General features: G+C 38.1%; 1 protein-coding gene across 1 annotated transcript; it reads right to left on the bottom strand.

Moving 5' to 3' along the window:
- Positions 1-1,452: 1,452 nt before the first annotated feature.
- Positions 1,453-14,983, bottom strand: CEP57L1 (centrosomal protein 57 like 1). The gene is made up of 12 exons (XM_070733327.1): positions 14,624-14,983; positions 14,291-14,322; positions 12,408-12,531; positions 11,149-11,328; positions 10,717-10,838; positions 9,058-9,174; positions 8,656-8,733; positions 6,422-6,517; positions 5,129-5,197; positions 4,817-5,043; positions 2,336-2,480; positions 1,453-1,865 (listed from the first exon to the last, which is right to left on the bottom strand). The coding sequence occupies exons 1-12, from the start codon at positions 14,643-14,645 to the stop codon at positions 1,656-1,658; spliced, it is 1,422 nt and encodes a 473-aa protein (XP_070589428.1). The 5' UTR covers positions 14,646-14,983; the 3' UTR covers positions 1,453-1,655.
- Between the last annotated feature and the right edge of the window lie 392 nt (positions 14,984-15,375).

Here is a 15,375-nt window from a genome sequence, read left to right as displayed (position 1 = left end):
TTGGATTGGAAAGAGTCTATAAAATGGACATTACAGAATTGGTACTGGTACATGGTAGATCATATTCACTTTGAAATTATGGAAATAAGACTAAACAACTTTGACAAAAATAAATTGGAGAAGCTGATGGTACGATGGAATAAGGTGAAAGATTATATGCTAAGTAGAATTTGTGACGAAAAGGTGAAAAATAAACTCCAATCACTTTTAATAATAACAAATGCAACGTAGAGCTAAGGAAATAAAGAATATAAATTAGTAAATATTTGAAACCCCCGCTGGTGGTATTGTCAGTCGGGTGATGGGCACATGCACTGTGCACTGTTTTATGTTTGTTTATGTAATTCTTATGTGCAAAACCAATAAAAATATATTTTTTTAAAAAAAGATGCACCTTTTTCCTCCCTAAAGGAGGCTGATAATTTGGGTCATCTTATACTCTCAATGTAGCTTTTTTTGCCAGCCCTAACTAGGTACTAACAATTTTCCCAGCTGTTACCTTGCAGGCTTTCATTCTCTCTGCAAAGAATATTTTCAAAGCCCTAAGTCTTTGCAGGGTCTTTTCCATTGCTCTATTTACTCCAAATGTTTCTTTCAGGTGCTAATGATGTTCCCAACTCTTAGTGGCTTGCAAGTTCTTTCACTGTTACTCCCTCTGAAAAAGGTTTTTTAAAGCCCTAACCAGGGGATAAAATAATGTGCTGGCTAAGGATGCTAACCAGATGAATACCTGGTAAGCAGATTCGTTTCCCTATTTTCCTCCCCAAAAACTAAGGTGTGTCTTATTATTATTTATTATTATTATTATTATTATTAATTAGATTTGTATGCTGCCTCTCTCCGCAGACTCAGGGCGGCTCACAACAGTGATAAAACAATATACAGTAACCAATCTAATATTACAAGTCTAAAATAACAAATCTAGCATTAAAAGCCTAAAAGCCTAATTATTTAAAAATCATACACACAAACATACCATACATAAAACTACATAGGCAAAGGGAGATGTCTCAGTTCCCCCATGCCTGACGGCAGAGGTGGGTTTTAAGGAGTTTACGAAAGGCAAGGAGGGTGGGGGCAATCCTAATCTCTGAGGGGAGCTGGTTCCAGAGGGTTGGGACCGCCACAGAGAAGGCTCTTCCCCTGGGTCCTGCCAGCCAACATTGTTTAGTCGACCGGACCCGGAGAAGGCCAACTCTGTGGGACCTTCTGGCCGCTGGGATTCATGCGGCAGAAGGCGGTCTCGCAGATATTCTGGTCCAGTGCCATGAAGGGCTTTATAAGTCATAACAAACACTTATACTCCGGTGGGTCTTATACTCTGAAAAATATGGTATCTTAATAGAAATAAAACAATGAACCAGTAGGTATTTTATAAATCAATACAGATGCAAAGTAATACTTTTTGTTCAAAGTCTCTTATGAAAGAAAGTATGGGAAGGCAAATAATAATTTGACTACACAAAGTGATAGATCCTTTAATTAAAAATAGTATACAAGCTTTGTTAAAATAATTATTAAATGCCAGTACAGAAAACAGGGAATTTATTTACCTCTCATCTTATTCTCAGAATTAGTGAGTACACTATTAAGGCAAACCAAACTTATAGAATCAAATCTCAGCAGGTAGCGATGTATGAAACCAGACATGGAAGCTATGATTCCCACACAATATCATCTTTCTTCAATACTGATTGGAGCTTCTGAGCACTTTTTAATAGCCTAAGGGAATTTGTGGTTTTATTCGTGGAATAGATACTTGGAGCGATTACAGTCTCTTTGCTTCCTTTTAATTCATTAGGCCTTGATGTTGAATATGATGGCTCTTTCTTCAGTTTCTGAGCTCTTTGTTTTAGTTTATAAACCTAAATAAAAGAAAAATTGCACAATAACTCTGAAATGCACTCACTTTCTCCAAAGCTAGCAATCTCTTTTTAGCACCTACTCAAGTATATTTAGTTATGATATAGGAAGAAAAATCATTATAACTTTGGAACGTGGATATAATGTTTGGTTTTAAGAGCAAAGATTAAAATGGGTAATAATATTTTTTAAGAGCTGTATTTGAATAAATACAGTAATACGTAACAATTGATTTAACATTTCTTAGTGGCAAGAGAGTGCATATTATTTAGCAAAGCAATGATGTATGTCAACATTTATGCAGATGTTTATATTTAGTTCTTCCAGGCATATTCACAATTGTCTCGACTGTATTAAATGTTATTCTCAATTTGTTTTTCCATTCCCTGAGCATCACAGTGGTAAACATTGGCTGTCTAACAAGGCACATTCTAACTAGTCACATCTCTTGGTTTTCAAAATTGTCTCTTACATGATCTTGGTGCTTTTTCAGTTTTGAAATCTGTTCTCCTTTAATTTCCATCTGCTTCACAAGACAATCCAATTCACGTTCTAAGTCTTCCCGAATATCCTGGTTTTGGCTTTCCTCTATTTGCTTTGATAGTTCTTGATGTTCACTGTTGAAGACAAATTCTATCAGTTGTTTAAATGCAACTTAGTGTGTTTCTACTCTACATCTACATTTTGTTTGTTCATCCTTGTAGGTTTCTTTATTACTTCTACATCAAGTGTTACAAAATACTAAGGTCAAAATAATGAAGCCTTTAAGCACATTACTGCAGGTGTTAAATGAATCACGGTTTTTAAACCAAATCTGGCTTCTCCCATTGACTTCATTTGACAGAAATCAGCTGCAAAAGTTGCATATGGCAATCACATGACCCTGGGACTCCGAGTCTGCGGAGAGGGGCGGCATACAAATCCAATAAATAATAATAATAATAATAATAATAATAAAATACACGCTAGTTGTTAAGCACATTCATTTTGATCATGTGACCATGGAGTTGCTGCAATAGCTATATCGGTTGCATATCTTTTTTTTCAGTGCTGTTGTAACTTTCAACAGTCATCAAACAGATGGTTGTAAGTCCAAGACTACCGGAATGAGGATATAATTGGGGTTTCTTTTGGATTTTTTAACCTAAAACTGTAATTTAGATTGCTAAATATTAGATTTGTTACTATGTATTGTTTTTTACTATTGTTGTGAGCCGCCCCGAGTCTACGGAGAGGGGCGGCATATAAATCCAATAAATCTAATCTAATCTATATCAGTTGAGCAGAGCAGCACCAAATTTTGAGTTTTATACAGATTAATTGGGCATGAGGAATTAATGCAGCCGATAATTATTGCTGCATGAAGCTCCAGATGGTGTGGAGAAACAGAATTCAAGGGATGGAATATTTGCAGTTGAGATGAGACAGATGTTATTTGGGCATGCAACGGAGCACCCTACTAGTAAAGGATGCTTCTTACAAGCAGCTTGTAAATCACATACATTTCTAGTAGGGCACATCATAAATAACGTATCTGTTATTTGACCTTAGTAAGGTATATCATAAATAACAGCAGTTGACAAAAATCAACCAGTTTGTCCCATTTTATGACTTTTTTGCCACGGTTAAGTAAACTGTTGCAACTTTGCTTGTTGGAAGGTCACAAAGGTAATCGTATCACCTTGGGGCACAATAATGTCCATAACGCTGAGTCAGTTGCCAAGCATCTGAAAGTCTGATCATGTGACCACTGGGATGTTGCAATGGTCCTAAGTGTAAAACGGTCATAACTCACTTCTTTCAGTGTTCTGACTTTGAACAGTCACTAAACGAACTGTTTCAAGTTGAGGACTACCTGTACTAGCAACGAATGCAATTCATGGAGTGTCACATGTGCCAGAAACTGCCAGCTCCTGTAGCTGGGGCATTAAGCCAAGAAACCTATACCTGCCTATTGTTCTACTATGAACTTCAGAATACTTTGTTGCTTTTAGAAAGGTGCCTATAAAGTTCAATCCTGCTCCCACTTAACAGTGTTGATGTGACAAAAATCAACATGAACTTATATCACCACCTGCTTTCATAAAGCAATTTGTCATTTTCTGCATCTGCCTATACAGTGGTACCTCTACCTAAGAATGCCTCTTCTTACGAACTTTTCTTTTTGCCTCTTCTCAAGAACCATTTGCCACTTACAAACCCGAACCTCCAAAACTGTAACCAGAAAAGGCAGGGAGAAGCCTCTATGGGGCCTCTCTAGGAATCTCCTGGGAGGAAATAGGGCCGGAAAAGGCAGGGAGAAGCCTCCGTGGGGCCTCTCTAGCAATCTCCTGGGAGGAAACAGGGTTAGAAAAGGGAGGGAGAAGCCTCTATGGGGCCTCTCTAGGAATCTCCTGGGAGGAAACAGGGCTAGAAAAGGCAGGGAGAAGCCTCCGTGGGGCCTCTCTAGGAATCTCCTAGGAGGAAACAGGGCCGGAAAAGGCAGGGAGAAGCCTCCATGGGCCTCTCTAGGAATCTCCTGGCAGGAAACAGGGCCGGAAAAGGCAGGGAGAAGCCTCCATGGGCCTCTCTAGGAATCTCCTGGCAGGAAACAGGGCCGGAAAAGGCAGGGAGAAGCCTCCATGGGCCTCTCTAGGAATCTCCTGGGAGGAAACAGGGCCTCCACCCTCCCTGTGGTTTCCCCAATCACACGCATTATTTGCTTTTACATTGATTCCTGTAGGAAAAATTGCTTTTTCTTACAAACTTTTCTACTGAAGACCCTGGTCATGGAACGAATTAAGTTCGTAAGTAGGTACCAGTGTATATGGGATGGGACAGGTGGAGAAGAAAGATCTGATGCTTTTAATGTTGACCCTGTATCTAGTAGGTGACAGGAGATTTTAAAAGTATGTATTGCTAAAATACCCACTGACACTGCAGATTGTATGAAAAACTATACACAAATACTTACAAACTCATTTGTCCCAACTCATCTTGCATACCCCGGAGGAGGTCAGAAACCGTTTCGTTAGCACAGGAAGCCGTGGGAAAAGACACTGGTTTGCAAATACCAGTCCATCTTGAGGTCCTCTTTTCAGTGCCTTCTGGACATTGTGATGTCATACAGGGGCTACGGTATTTCATCATATGCAGGACACTTTGTACGTTTGCAACAACAGAGTGACTTGAGCTGGCAGACTTGTGGGAGAAGCAGCAAAGTATAAAGTTTTGTTAAGCAAATAATAGTTTGACTAAATTCCCATTTACAAAGACAAGTGCTTACCTTGCCAGCAACAAAAGGCAACACTCCAGCCTGGAAGCTTGGTTGTGTTCTCTTCACGCTAGAATTATTCTGAAAATTAAAATCTGGATTTATTATTCATTTGGGGGGGGGGAAAGAAGTGAGGACCTAAATTTTAATTAAAGAAGGGAAGATGAATGAGAACTCTTTATTAATCCTATCTCTTATGAATTTTAAGAGAAATGTTTCAAGACTCGACAAAATATGAAAGTTATAGCTTTCGCTTTAGAACATTTAAGTTTCATGATATCAATATTCAAAGTGTCTTATATACTGAATTACGGAAACACTTTAATCCTCTTTGTGTGTGTGTATGTGCGTGAGATTGTTTGCCAGTCCTTCCCTTTTTTGATAGCCTTCTTGCATCACTTATCAAACATTTTCTGAATGTTTCTACAAACCTCAGAATAAGGGACAATGAGTATCCCATAAAGAAAGAAGAAATCTTAAGTACAAATGGAAAACTGGGTTCAATTTAGGTAGTCTGGTGGGCTCAGACTTACAATACTTATTTGCTAAAATAAATGGGATTTACATTAGTCATAATTTTAAATGAATAATCCCATCTGCCTAAATCCAATTGATTTCAACGAAGCATTCTGAAATATATTTAAGAAATATACTGTACACTGCTCAAAAAAATAAAGGGAACACTTAAACAACACAATATAACTCCAAGTAAATCAAACTTCTGTGAAATCAAACTGTCCACTTAGGAAGCAACACTGAGTGAGAATCAGTTTCACATGCTGTTGTGCACATTCAACTTTGTACAGAACAAAGTATTCAATGAGAATATTTCATTCGATCAGATCTAGGATGCGTTATTTGAGTGTCCCCTTTCCTTTGAGAAGTATATTTAAAAATTGATCCAACCTGATTTTTTTTTTAGTTTAAGAAAAATATGATCAAAAAGCATATCAAATAACATTGATCATTTTGAAAGTTAGAAAAATAAAAAAATGTCTAATGGAAATGCTGTCTTGGGAATAATCCCCAGGAAAAAAATGGGAATACAGTTAGAATGATTGATTAATAGCCTAATATTTTTGAAGAAAAGCAGTATTTGGGTGAATTTATTTCAAAACTACAAATAGGAGTAGGATCTATTGATCACAAAAAGGATTGGGCACGTTTTTACATTTCTTTACTGAGATTAAACATGCATTTTAAGAGGCACGCCTAGGAAACCTGCCTTGGGCAAAATAGATGGGACATTATCACCTGCCTAACAATAGTATTAACAATAGGTTTGAAAACTAACATTTGTTTTACCTTGATGACTTTCTTTTTCCTGCTTTTCTTCTTCACCTCCTTTTCAGGTGAAAGTGAGGACAAGAGAATTCTATTCATCTCAAGACCTGTCTGGAGCTGTAGTAAAAAATTATTAACAGGTAGTAGTCAGATAAACAAATAAGATAAAAAATAAGAGCACATGACTGACATGAGTCTGATAGGAATGTCATATGTAAGAGCTCCCTGGAAAAATACCTTTAAAAATTTGCTTTGCATGATCCGTCATAGAGGTTGTGAAACTTAAGAGTAAATTAAGAAAGGTTTACTACCAAATACATTGGAAACTACATTTTTACACTACATTAGCCAGGAACACGTCAGCTATTTATTGCTTAAGTTTATTTAAAAATATCTGGTCAGCATAAAACTATTATTATTTTTATTTATTATTTATTTTATTTATTCAATTTTTATGCCGCCCTTCTCCTTAGACTCAGGGCAGCTTACAACATGTTAGCAATAGCACTTTTTAACAGAGCCGGCATATTGCTCCCACAATCCGGGTCCTCATTTTAGCCACCTCGGAAGGATGGAAGGCTGAGTCAACCTTGAGCCGGTGATGAGATTTGAACCGCTGACCTACAGATCTACAGTCAGCTTCAGTGGCCTGCAATACAGTACAGTGGTACCTCGAGATACGAGTTTAATTCGTTCCGGACCTGGGCTCTTAAGTCGAGCAGCTCTTATCTCGAACGACTTTTCCCCATAGGAATTAATGTAAATAATTTTAATTGGTTCCAGCCCTCAAAAAACTCACAAAGTTAGTCTAAATTATGCAGAAAGACATGTTTTTAATGAAGAAATGTACATGTACATATAAATGAATAATGAAGTTTCTTTCACTTAACTTGTAAACTTTCTTAAACTTTTAAATTTACATATGTTCAACTTCTCTGCCACCCAATCCTGTAGGACAGAGGTCCCCAACCCTTTTTGCACCAGGGACCGGCTTTAAGCGATCAAGAGAGGAATGGGTGAATGAATGGACGGAGGGTGGGAAGGAAGGAAGGAAGGAAAGAGGGAAGGGACAGGAACAGAGGAAGGAAGCAAGGAAACTTATGAAAGGGGAGAGTAAGAGAGGAATGAGTGAAGGGAGGGAGGGAGGGAAGAAGGTGGGAAGGAGAAAGAAAAGAAGAAATAGAGGAAGGGAAGGTAAAAGAGAGAAAGAAAAAGAGCAAGAAAGAAAGCTGCAAGCACCCCCCCCGAGCCCCCCAGGCCGGCTGCAACCTTTTAAAACACGCGCGCCGCTTCGCAGCTGTCTCCTGAAGCCGAACGCGGAAGTTAGCGTTTGGCTTCAGGAGACAGCTCCTTGGCGCTTGTATCTCGAATTTGGGCTTGTAAGTAGAACAAAAATATCTCTCCCCTCCCAGCTCTTATCTCGAGTTGCTCTTAAGTAGAGCAGCTCTTATGTCGGGGTTCCACTGTACTCTACCTGCTGTGCCACCTCGGCTCTTTCCTCACATTATCAAGGAGTTTGATAGGTCTTCCTTCTCCTTTCATTTTGCAATCAATGCCAAATGAGAAACCTAATGGGCTGCATTCTTTGAGCCATAAAACTAAATGGTGATCAAAACTAAACAGGCTTCCCGAGAATCCTAACCACATCCTTTTAACCTTTTAACAAAATTTGTAGCAAGCAATCTTAATTAGCAGAGATTCATATCCAGTTGTTCTTATTAGACAAATGACATGTAAATGGCTGCGCTGTTTAAAAACAAAAATCAATTTTTGAGAATGTTCAAGCTAACGTGTAACATGTATGTCAAATTATAAAATATTCTTAAAACATGCAATATTGCCTGACAGTGAAATTAAGACATCATCTCAACTGAAGAGCCAGTTTGGTCTAGAAGTGAAGGCACCAAGCTAGAAACTGATCTTAGGTATAAAAGCCAGATAGGTGGTTTTGGACCAATCACTCTCTCAGCCCAACTCACCTTATAGGGTTGTTGTTGGGGGGTAATATAGGAGGATGGAGGAATATTAGATATGTTTGCTACCAGAGCAGTTTTTTAAAAAAAATAATCATAAATCCCAGCAGCTAGATTGACACAAGGCCTTGTTATGAGAACGATTTTTACTCCCCTACTGTAGAAAGCCCAGCAGTTTCTAAAAATAACAATATTCTTCCACAAAAGCTGATTAATAGTTTTTAATCCACGGGTTCTTTTGTTTTTATTCATTAGGGCAATATCAATATTAATTTTCCTTACTTGTGCAGCTTTATCTTGTATTAGCTTGCGCTGATGCTGTTCTTCCAGAAGCTTCTGTTCCAAATGTTTGATCTTTTCCTGAAAAAAATTAAAATATGATGGAGAATTTATAAGCTGCTAGCAGTTCACCATTTATAGCCTTTTGAGTCCCCAAAAGGGTGAATTAAAACTAAAGTAAATGGTGCCCTGGGTTTTATGTCACGAACAAGCTGAAAAAATGCTTTCAGTTATGTAATTTTCCCACGCCAAATTGCTGTCAATAAAAAAGAGGCTGGGAGGAATGAAGGCGGCTAGAGAGCACTATCATCATCTTATGGCCACTTTGAAAATGCCCTAATTAGATAGAAAGAACCAAAGACATGCTTCTAGGTCTGTTTGGATGGTACCGTAATATTTTCTTACTTCTGCGGTTTTCTGAGTGCTAATAAGAGTCCAACATTGCTTTTCTAGAACTTCAAGTTTTTCAAGTTTTGCACAGAGTTCCATCTGATTTTGGTCATCATCCTTCTGAAGACGTGTCTGTAAAATATGCACAAAATATGCAACTGATAGTAAACCATATTTACATAAATATTTTAAGTTGAATCAATAGCACTAAAAACAATGGCATATAGGTGTCATAGAACAAACACAATAGGAAGTATGGACAGAAAGCTCAGATATGTAGCACTGTTTGTACAGATAAATGCTTATTTTATAAATGCTTATAAAATATGGAAGGTTGCCCGCGGCAAGATTTCTACGTATAACTGGAAGTTGAATGGCAAGTTGACAAAGAATGGACATATACTGGTACCTCTACTTAAGAATGCCTCTACTTAAGAACTTTTCTAGATAAGAACCGGCTGCTCAAGATTTTTTTGCGTCTACTTAAGAACCATTTTCTACTTAGGAACCCGAGCCCAGAAAAATTTCCCAGGAAATTTGAGAGTGGCACGAAAGCCCGGCCAGTCTTCTGCCATTCGCTCTTTAATCCCGGTCATCTCGGTCTTTTCTGGGCTGCCAGAGGAGCCTTTCAGTGGTGCTTAAGGAGGCTTTGGCAGCCCAGAGCAAACGGAGCGTTTTCCTTTTTCTGGGCGCTTTGCTGTGGTGACTCCCTCGCGCTGCCTCCCATACACTTGGCGTGAGGTTACCTCCCGGAGCGTCTGGGCACCTCACCTTCTTCCTTCGGCAGTGGCTCTCCTCCTCCTCTTCCTCCTCCTCCTCCTCCCACCCAAATTCCGAGCTTTTATTTCTTTCCTAATGGGTTTGCATACATTATTTGCTTTTACATTGATTCCTATGGGAAAAATTGCTTCTATTTAAGAACCTAGTCACGGAACGAATTAAGTTCTCAAGTAGAGGTACCACTGTATTTGTAACTTGTGTTTCAAGGCATTGTAGTCAAATGAAGTGCCTACCTTAACAATAATTTACAATGTGGGTAGGAGCATACTTAAATGGAAATCTCTCTCTTATCTACAATCTAGAATTCTAGATCCACGGCTATTAGCTCATATCTAATAGTTACTCCTGATAAATAACATCTAGCTGTAACAAAGTATATATGGATCATAATCCAAATTGCCAACTTCCACTACATTTCTTTCAGCAAACATCCAATCAATCCTCATTTATTTGTAGGCAAAGTATGTGTGCATTTATTCAGCACCAGAATCATTCTTGATCCATGCAATTAAGAATTAAGCAACACATTTCATAGAAAAGAATATTTTACATATTTTATTTGTGATAAAGTTGATTTCGAATATTAAGAAATCTGGGTAGAAAGCCTAGATGAGCAGGCGTTTTTTCATTTTTTATTTCTAGGTATCCATCTGTTCAACGGAGAAAAATTAATATTTGTCATCTGTGAGCTTGTCAAAAGCTCAGTTTAATCAACAGGAGGTTTATTAGAAAACGCTCAGGAAACTGCAAGAACTACCAGCAACAGCAGGTGCATGATTCATGTGCTACTGATCTGAATAAGCAAGATTACCAAGAAACCCACATCAAGAAAATTAACTTAAAAGCACCACATTGAGAAACAAATGTTAAGAATGATTTGTTAAATTTGTGTACCTGCTGCTCCAGAACCATGTTTTTTTCCAGCTCTGCTTTGAGCACCATTTTCCTCATATAATCAAGCTGCTTTTCCAGCAAAGAGCAACGTGATTGTGCTGCCCTTAATGGCACACTCACATCTGAAAGGGGAGAGAAATTTAATTGTAATAGTATGTCCTTGGAGAGGGGCAGCATACAAATCTAATAAATTATTGTTGTTGTTGTTTCATTAGAGATTAGAAAAACAAATTTGTTAAACAGAGTGTGTATATTTGTTACATACGTCCCACAATTTCTTAAATGAACATGTAATCTTAATAAGATAAATTTAACCATATTGTAACCCTACTTACATATTAAGATGGAATGCAAAGAACACAATACTAAGACTGGTCTTTCAGATTAACATAGAACAGATGTTGTCTGGAACGAGTGCTATTGAAAGGTTACCTTTCTTTTCTTCCATCAGCTCCTGCTGAACTTCGTTCTGTTCATTTGATTCCTGCTGCAAGGCGCTTCTGTATTGGGCAGCTTCTCTGGACAAGCAGTTCAGGTCATTTTCAGCCTGTATCCTCTCTATCTCAAGACGATGGATCTTTTCTTGAAGAGTTTTTAGGGCTGCAACTAGAGCTGGTAAACAGGTCGACTAAACTTTAATTAATTTTTCAGTTTTGATAATTAAAAGAAAAAGCAGCAGTATGCATTGTTGGGTACCACAATGTAACAGTGTGATGTTACACTTATAGCATCTAAGCAGATGATAAAAATGCTGGCTTCCTAGTATCTTCCTGAAGATGTTTTCCTACCAGGCTACATAACTAAGAGAGAGTAGAGTTTGCTAGCTATTTATGCATAATAGCTTGCCCTGCCAGTCTTGGTGGTAGTGTGGTTTCCTCCCTGATGGTTCCTTGATTGATTATTACTTCCTCCCTGGTTGTTTATCTGAGGCAAGGCTATAACGAGGCTCAGAGAGAATCCAAAATCCAAAATCCAACCCTGACTTACAGGATTAACAGGATGGTGGTTAGTAGGCCAAACAAATTTCATACGTCCAATATCTTAGACATGATCTGACATATACATAAAATCAATAATTATAAAAGAAAGGAAAGGACTATGCGTTTTAATGGTCCTGAAGATTTTGGAAGCATTTCTTGCATTTTGGATTTCATAAACAGAGCAATTAATCTTAAATTTAAGTTTAATTGGATTTGTATGCCGCCCCCTCTTCGAGGACTCGGGGTGGCTCACAGCATATACAAAGAGACAGTAGCAAATAAATCCAATTAATATACATAAAAAGTTTGAAAGGTCTGTGCAAACAGCAGCTAAGAGTCCAGGACAATTCCTGGATTGCAGATCTATCTTGAACGGGGAAATGCAGCCCCATTTAAGATTAAAGATGAGAAACATAGGCTCTGTAGGCCTTGATATCCACACACAGTCATGGTAGGGTTAATTCAGAATCAATTTCTCCCCAGCCAGATCTACCCAGTCTCACAACACTGGGACAAGACCTTGGCTGGTTCAAGGTCAACAGTTGTTTTTTTCCCCAGTGCTGCTGTAACTTCAAACAGTTACTAAATAAATGGTTGTAAGTCAAGGAGTATCGGAACCATGTTCTGAAAGACATTAAACATGGGCCAAGAAAACAAACTGACTATGCTTCACATTAATAGTATGTCACACTATATTGCTTTGTACTTTACCTTGGTTGTTTGGTGGGAAGTTGGTAACACTTTTTGGCCTGAGATCAGCAAAAGCACGTTTTAATCTTTCTGGAGGCTGAAGAAAACTTCCAATATAGCTATGTTTTGATTCACTATCCACAGACTGCAAAAAAATACACACAGTAGCATTTATAAGTGCTCATAAGCATTTATTCAGCTATTTCCTTTAAAAAATTTAGATCAGGAATACACAGAATTTCTATTAGTTTAAGAATTACATAGAGCTTTAACTGCACATGACATTTGGAAAAGGGTCCCAAATTCTTAGGGTTATTGACATTTAAGAGATGAAATAGTGTTCTAAAACTCTGGAAAGATTCATACACCAGTTATGTCTTAAAAGTTGCTCAAATGTGTAAAAATGATTAAATAAAAGGTTCTGGGGAGCTCTGGGGTCACAAAGGTAATGAAAATTGTTTGAATGCAAGCTTCAGAGAGCGCACTTATCAAATCATAGTATCTAATTTAGACTAACAAAAGACCTGTAATTCTATTGGAGACACTATAGATCAGGGAGCCTAAGAATAACTAGTTTATACAGACTTAAATTTATTTCAGATACATAAACTACTTTTGGAGAAATTCCATGAGCCTTATATCTAACATGTAGGGTAAAAGGGTTAATGACTTCACTAAATACAATTTTCTAATAATAATGGAACACTGTGCCAAAGATGGTTGCAAAATGGTAAAGGCAAGCTATTGAGTATTTTTATCAATTATTGACAACTCTCCCCTATCTTATATTTTACAGACAATATAGCACCTATTACTTTCCCAACTAATTTTCTAATCTTGTACTTTTTGCAAATTCTGCTGGTGCCGAATGAGATTGTAAAATCAACGAAGAAAACAAATGTGTATGCACTTTTTGTAAGGCCTCATTCAGATCCCACTAAATTGTTTGGATCTATTTGCTGATACAAAAGAGCAAATACTGCTTATGACTGGAATTAATTTGGAGTCTCTGTACTCTGTTTCATTATTAGTCAGAGGTTTCTGCCACCAAAACATTACTTTGTCACCTTGGACTAAAGCACAAGTGTTAGGAAATCTATCCTCTTTCCCTAAAACCAATAAAATTAGTTGCAAGTAATTTGCAGAAAAACAGAATCTATGAATATATGCATATATTTTCAAGTGTAGATGTTGAAGTCTTCATAATAATTATTTAATTTATTAGATTTGTATGCCGCCTCTCTCCGGATAATTATACCATAAATATAACTCCCATTGTATCATGTGACATTTCAAGTAGAGCAATCCAGAACATATTTGATGCAGAATGCCTTCTAGTAACATTTTGACGGCTCAAAATAATTTCCTGGGTTCAACAGTTTGAATCATAAATGACTTTTTCTATCAGGTTTCACTTAGCATTCCACTTTTGAAAAGTGCCTCAAATCCATCTCAAAATTCAAATACTGTGTTCCTCCACTTTTGTTTTCTTTTTAAGAAATTACAGTTTTGTCATTTGAATCAAATGTGGAAGGATACCCCATTCAAGGATCATGTGAGATTTATAAAACAATAGAATCTGAATTTGTCAAATTCAACATAAAAGCAGGATCATTTCACTTTACCTAAAATGACTGAGGCCAATACTTTTACTGTGTGATTGAGTAAATTGACTGTTTTTTAAATTAATGGGTTTTTAGTTTATATTTTAGTTTGTATTTTTAACTATTAGATTTGTATACATATTGTTTGCATTGTATGTTGTGAGCCGCCCCGGGTCCCCAAAGAGGGGCGGTATACAAGTTTAATAAATAATAATAATAATAATAATAATAATAATAATAATAATAATAACCCTGTTATCATTTTAAAACAAATGGATTGTTAAAAGGTGCATTACTCACCTCCATCATATAGGATCTAGGACTGCATTCAACTAAAACAAAAGGGGGGAAATGGTTACTTGTTCTTTCTTCCAGCTGGAATAATTTATCTCTAATATTTAAATTCCTTTTATTTGTGTCGAATTAAAGAACACATATTTTCACCACACACACACACATTTTAATTCACTGCCCCTTCTCCTTCCTTGAGGAAGCCACAAGTAGTAGGGTCTGTGAGCTTAATAGGACCGATTGACCCGGCCATTTTTGCGTGGAAAGGAAAATCAGAAAAGCGGAACAGGAGAGCTTTTCCCATTCAGAACTAGCCAGGAAGCCAATACATAATTATATTACCTTCCCCTCTGCCTGAGGCCATATAGTCGGTCCCCTCCGAACGATTAGGCCAGTCCTCCCCACCCCCAAAAAAAGAACCCCGAAGAAGAAAGCTCAGCAGAAGACGACCCTCGCCGCCACCTCTTCCTTCTTCTCACAGAGGGACCAAACAAGCAGGCGGCTTTTCCTGGGTTCCCACTTCGGAACTCGATAGCCTGCAACCAACCATAGAAAACAAAAATTTCCTAGAGCGCCCTCGTCAGTGGGGGCCGTTTTTTAAATAGACCGCCTCCCCTCCCGCTCAAACGTTATCTCCGCCTCCGCGCGGAAGACCCGGATGACGCCCGCCTCCGCCCTGGACTCTTCTGCCCGCTTGTTAATGCACCAATCAGAAAAGGTTCTGTGCTCTCGAGGCGGCTCTCACCAATCAGAGGAGGTTCTGTGCCATCGAGGCGGCTGATAGGGCTTTGCTGCTCTTCTCCTTACTCGGACGCCTGCTGGTTGTTTGGCTCGTGCCGTGGGCTCCGGCTTGATCCCAAGGCTTGCATAAGAAAAATATAATCGCTTCCCCACGGAATGTAATTATATAAGTGTTTTGCTATGGAGAGGTGGACTTTTTCTGCATCACACCCTCCGCCTGTCTCTTAGGAAAAGCGCTTGTTAAATGTATACTGTACTGTATAATGACGCAGAGGTGCTAAGAAAGGGTTGAAAAGAGGAAAGGGGACTTTCCTCGTTTCTGCTATTTGCACCCAATGCTAAACTGTTGTGAT

Source organism: Erythrolamprus reginae, chromosome 1 (assembly GCF_031021105.1).
Source record: "Erythrolamprus reginae isolate rEryReg1 chromosome 1, rEryReg1.hap1, whole genome shotgun sequence".
In the NCBI taxonomy this organism is placed as follows: Eukaryota; Metazoa; Chordata; class Lepidosauria; order Squamata; family Dipsadidae; genus Erythrolamprus; species Erythrolamprus reginae.
This window is presented reverse-complemented; position numbering and strand designations above follow the sequence as displayed.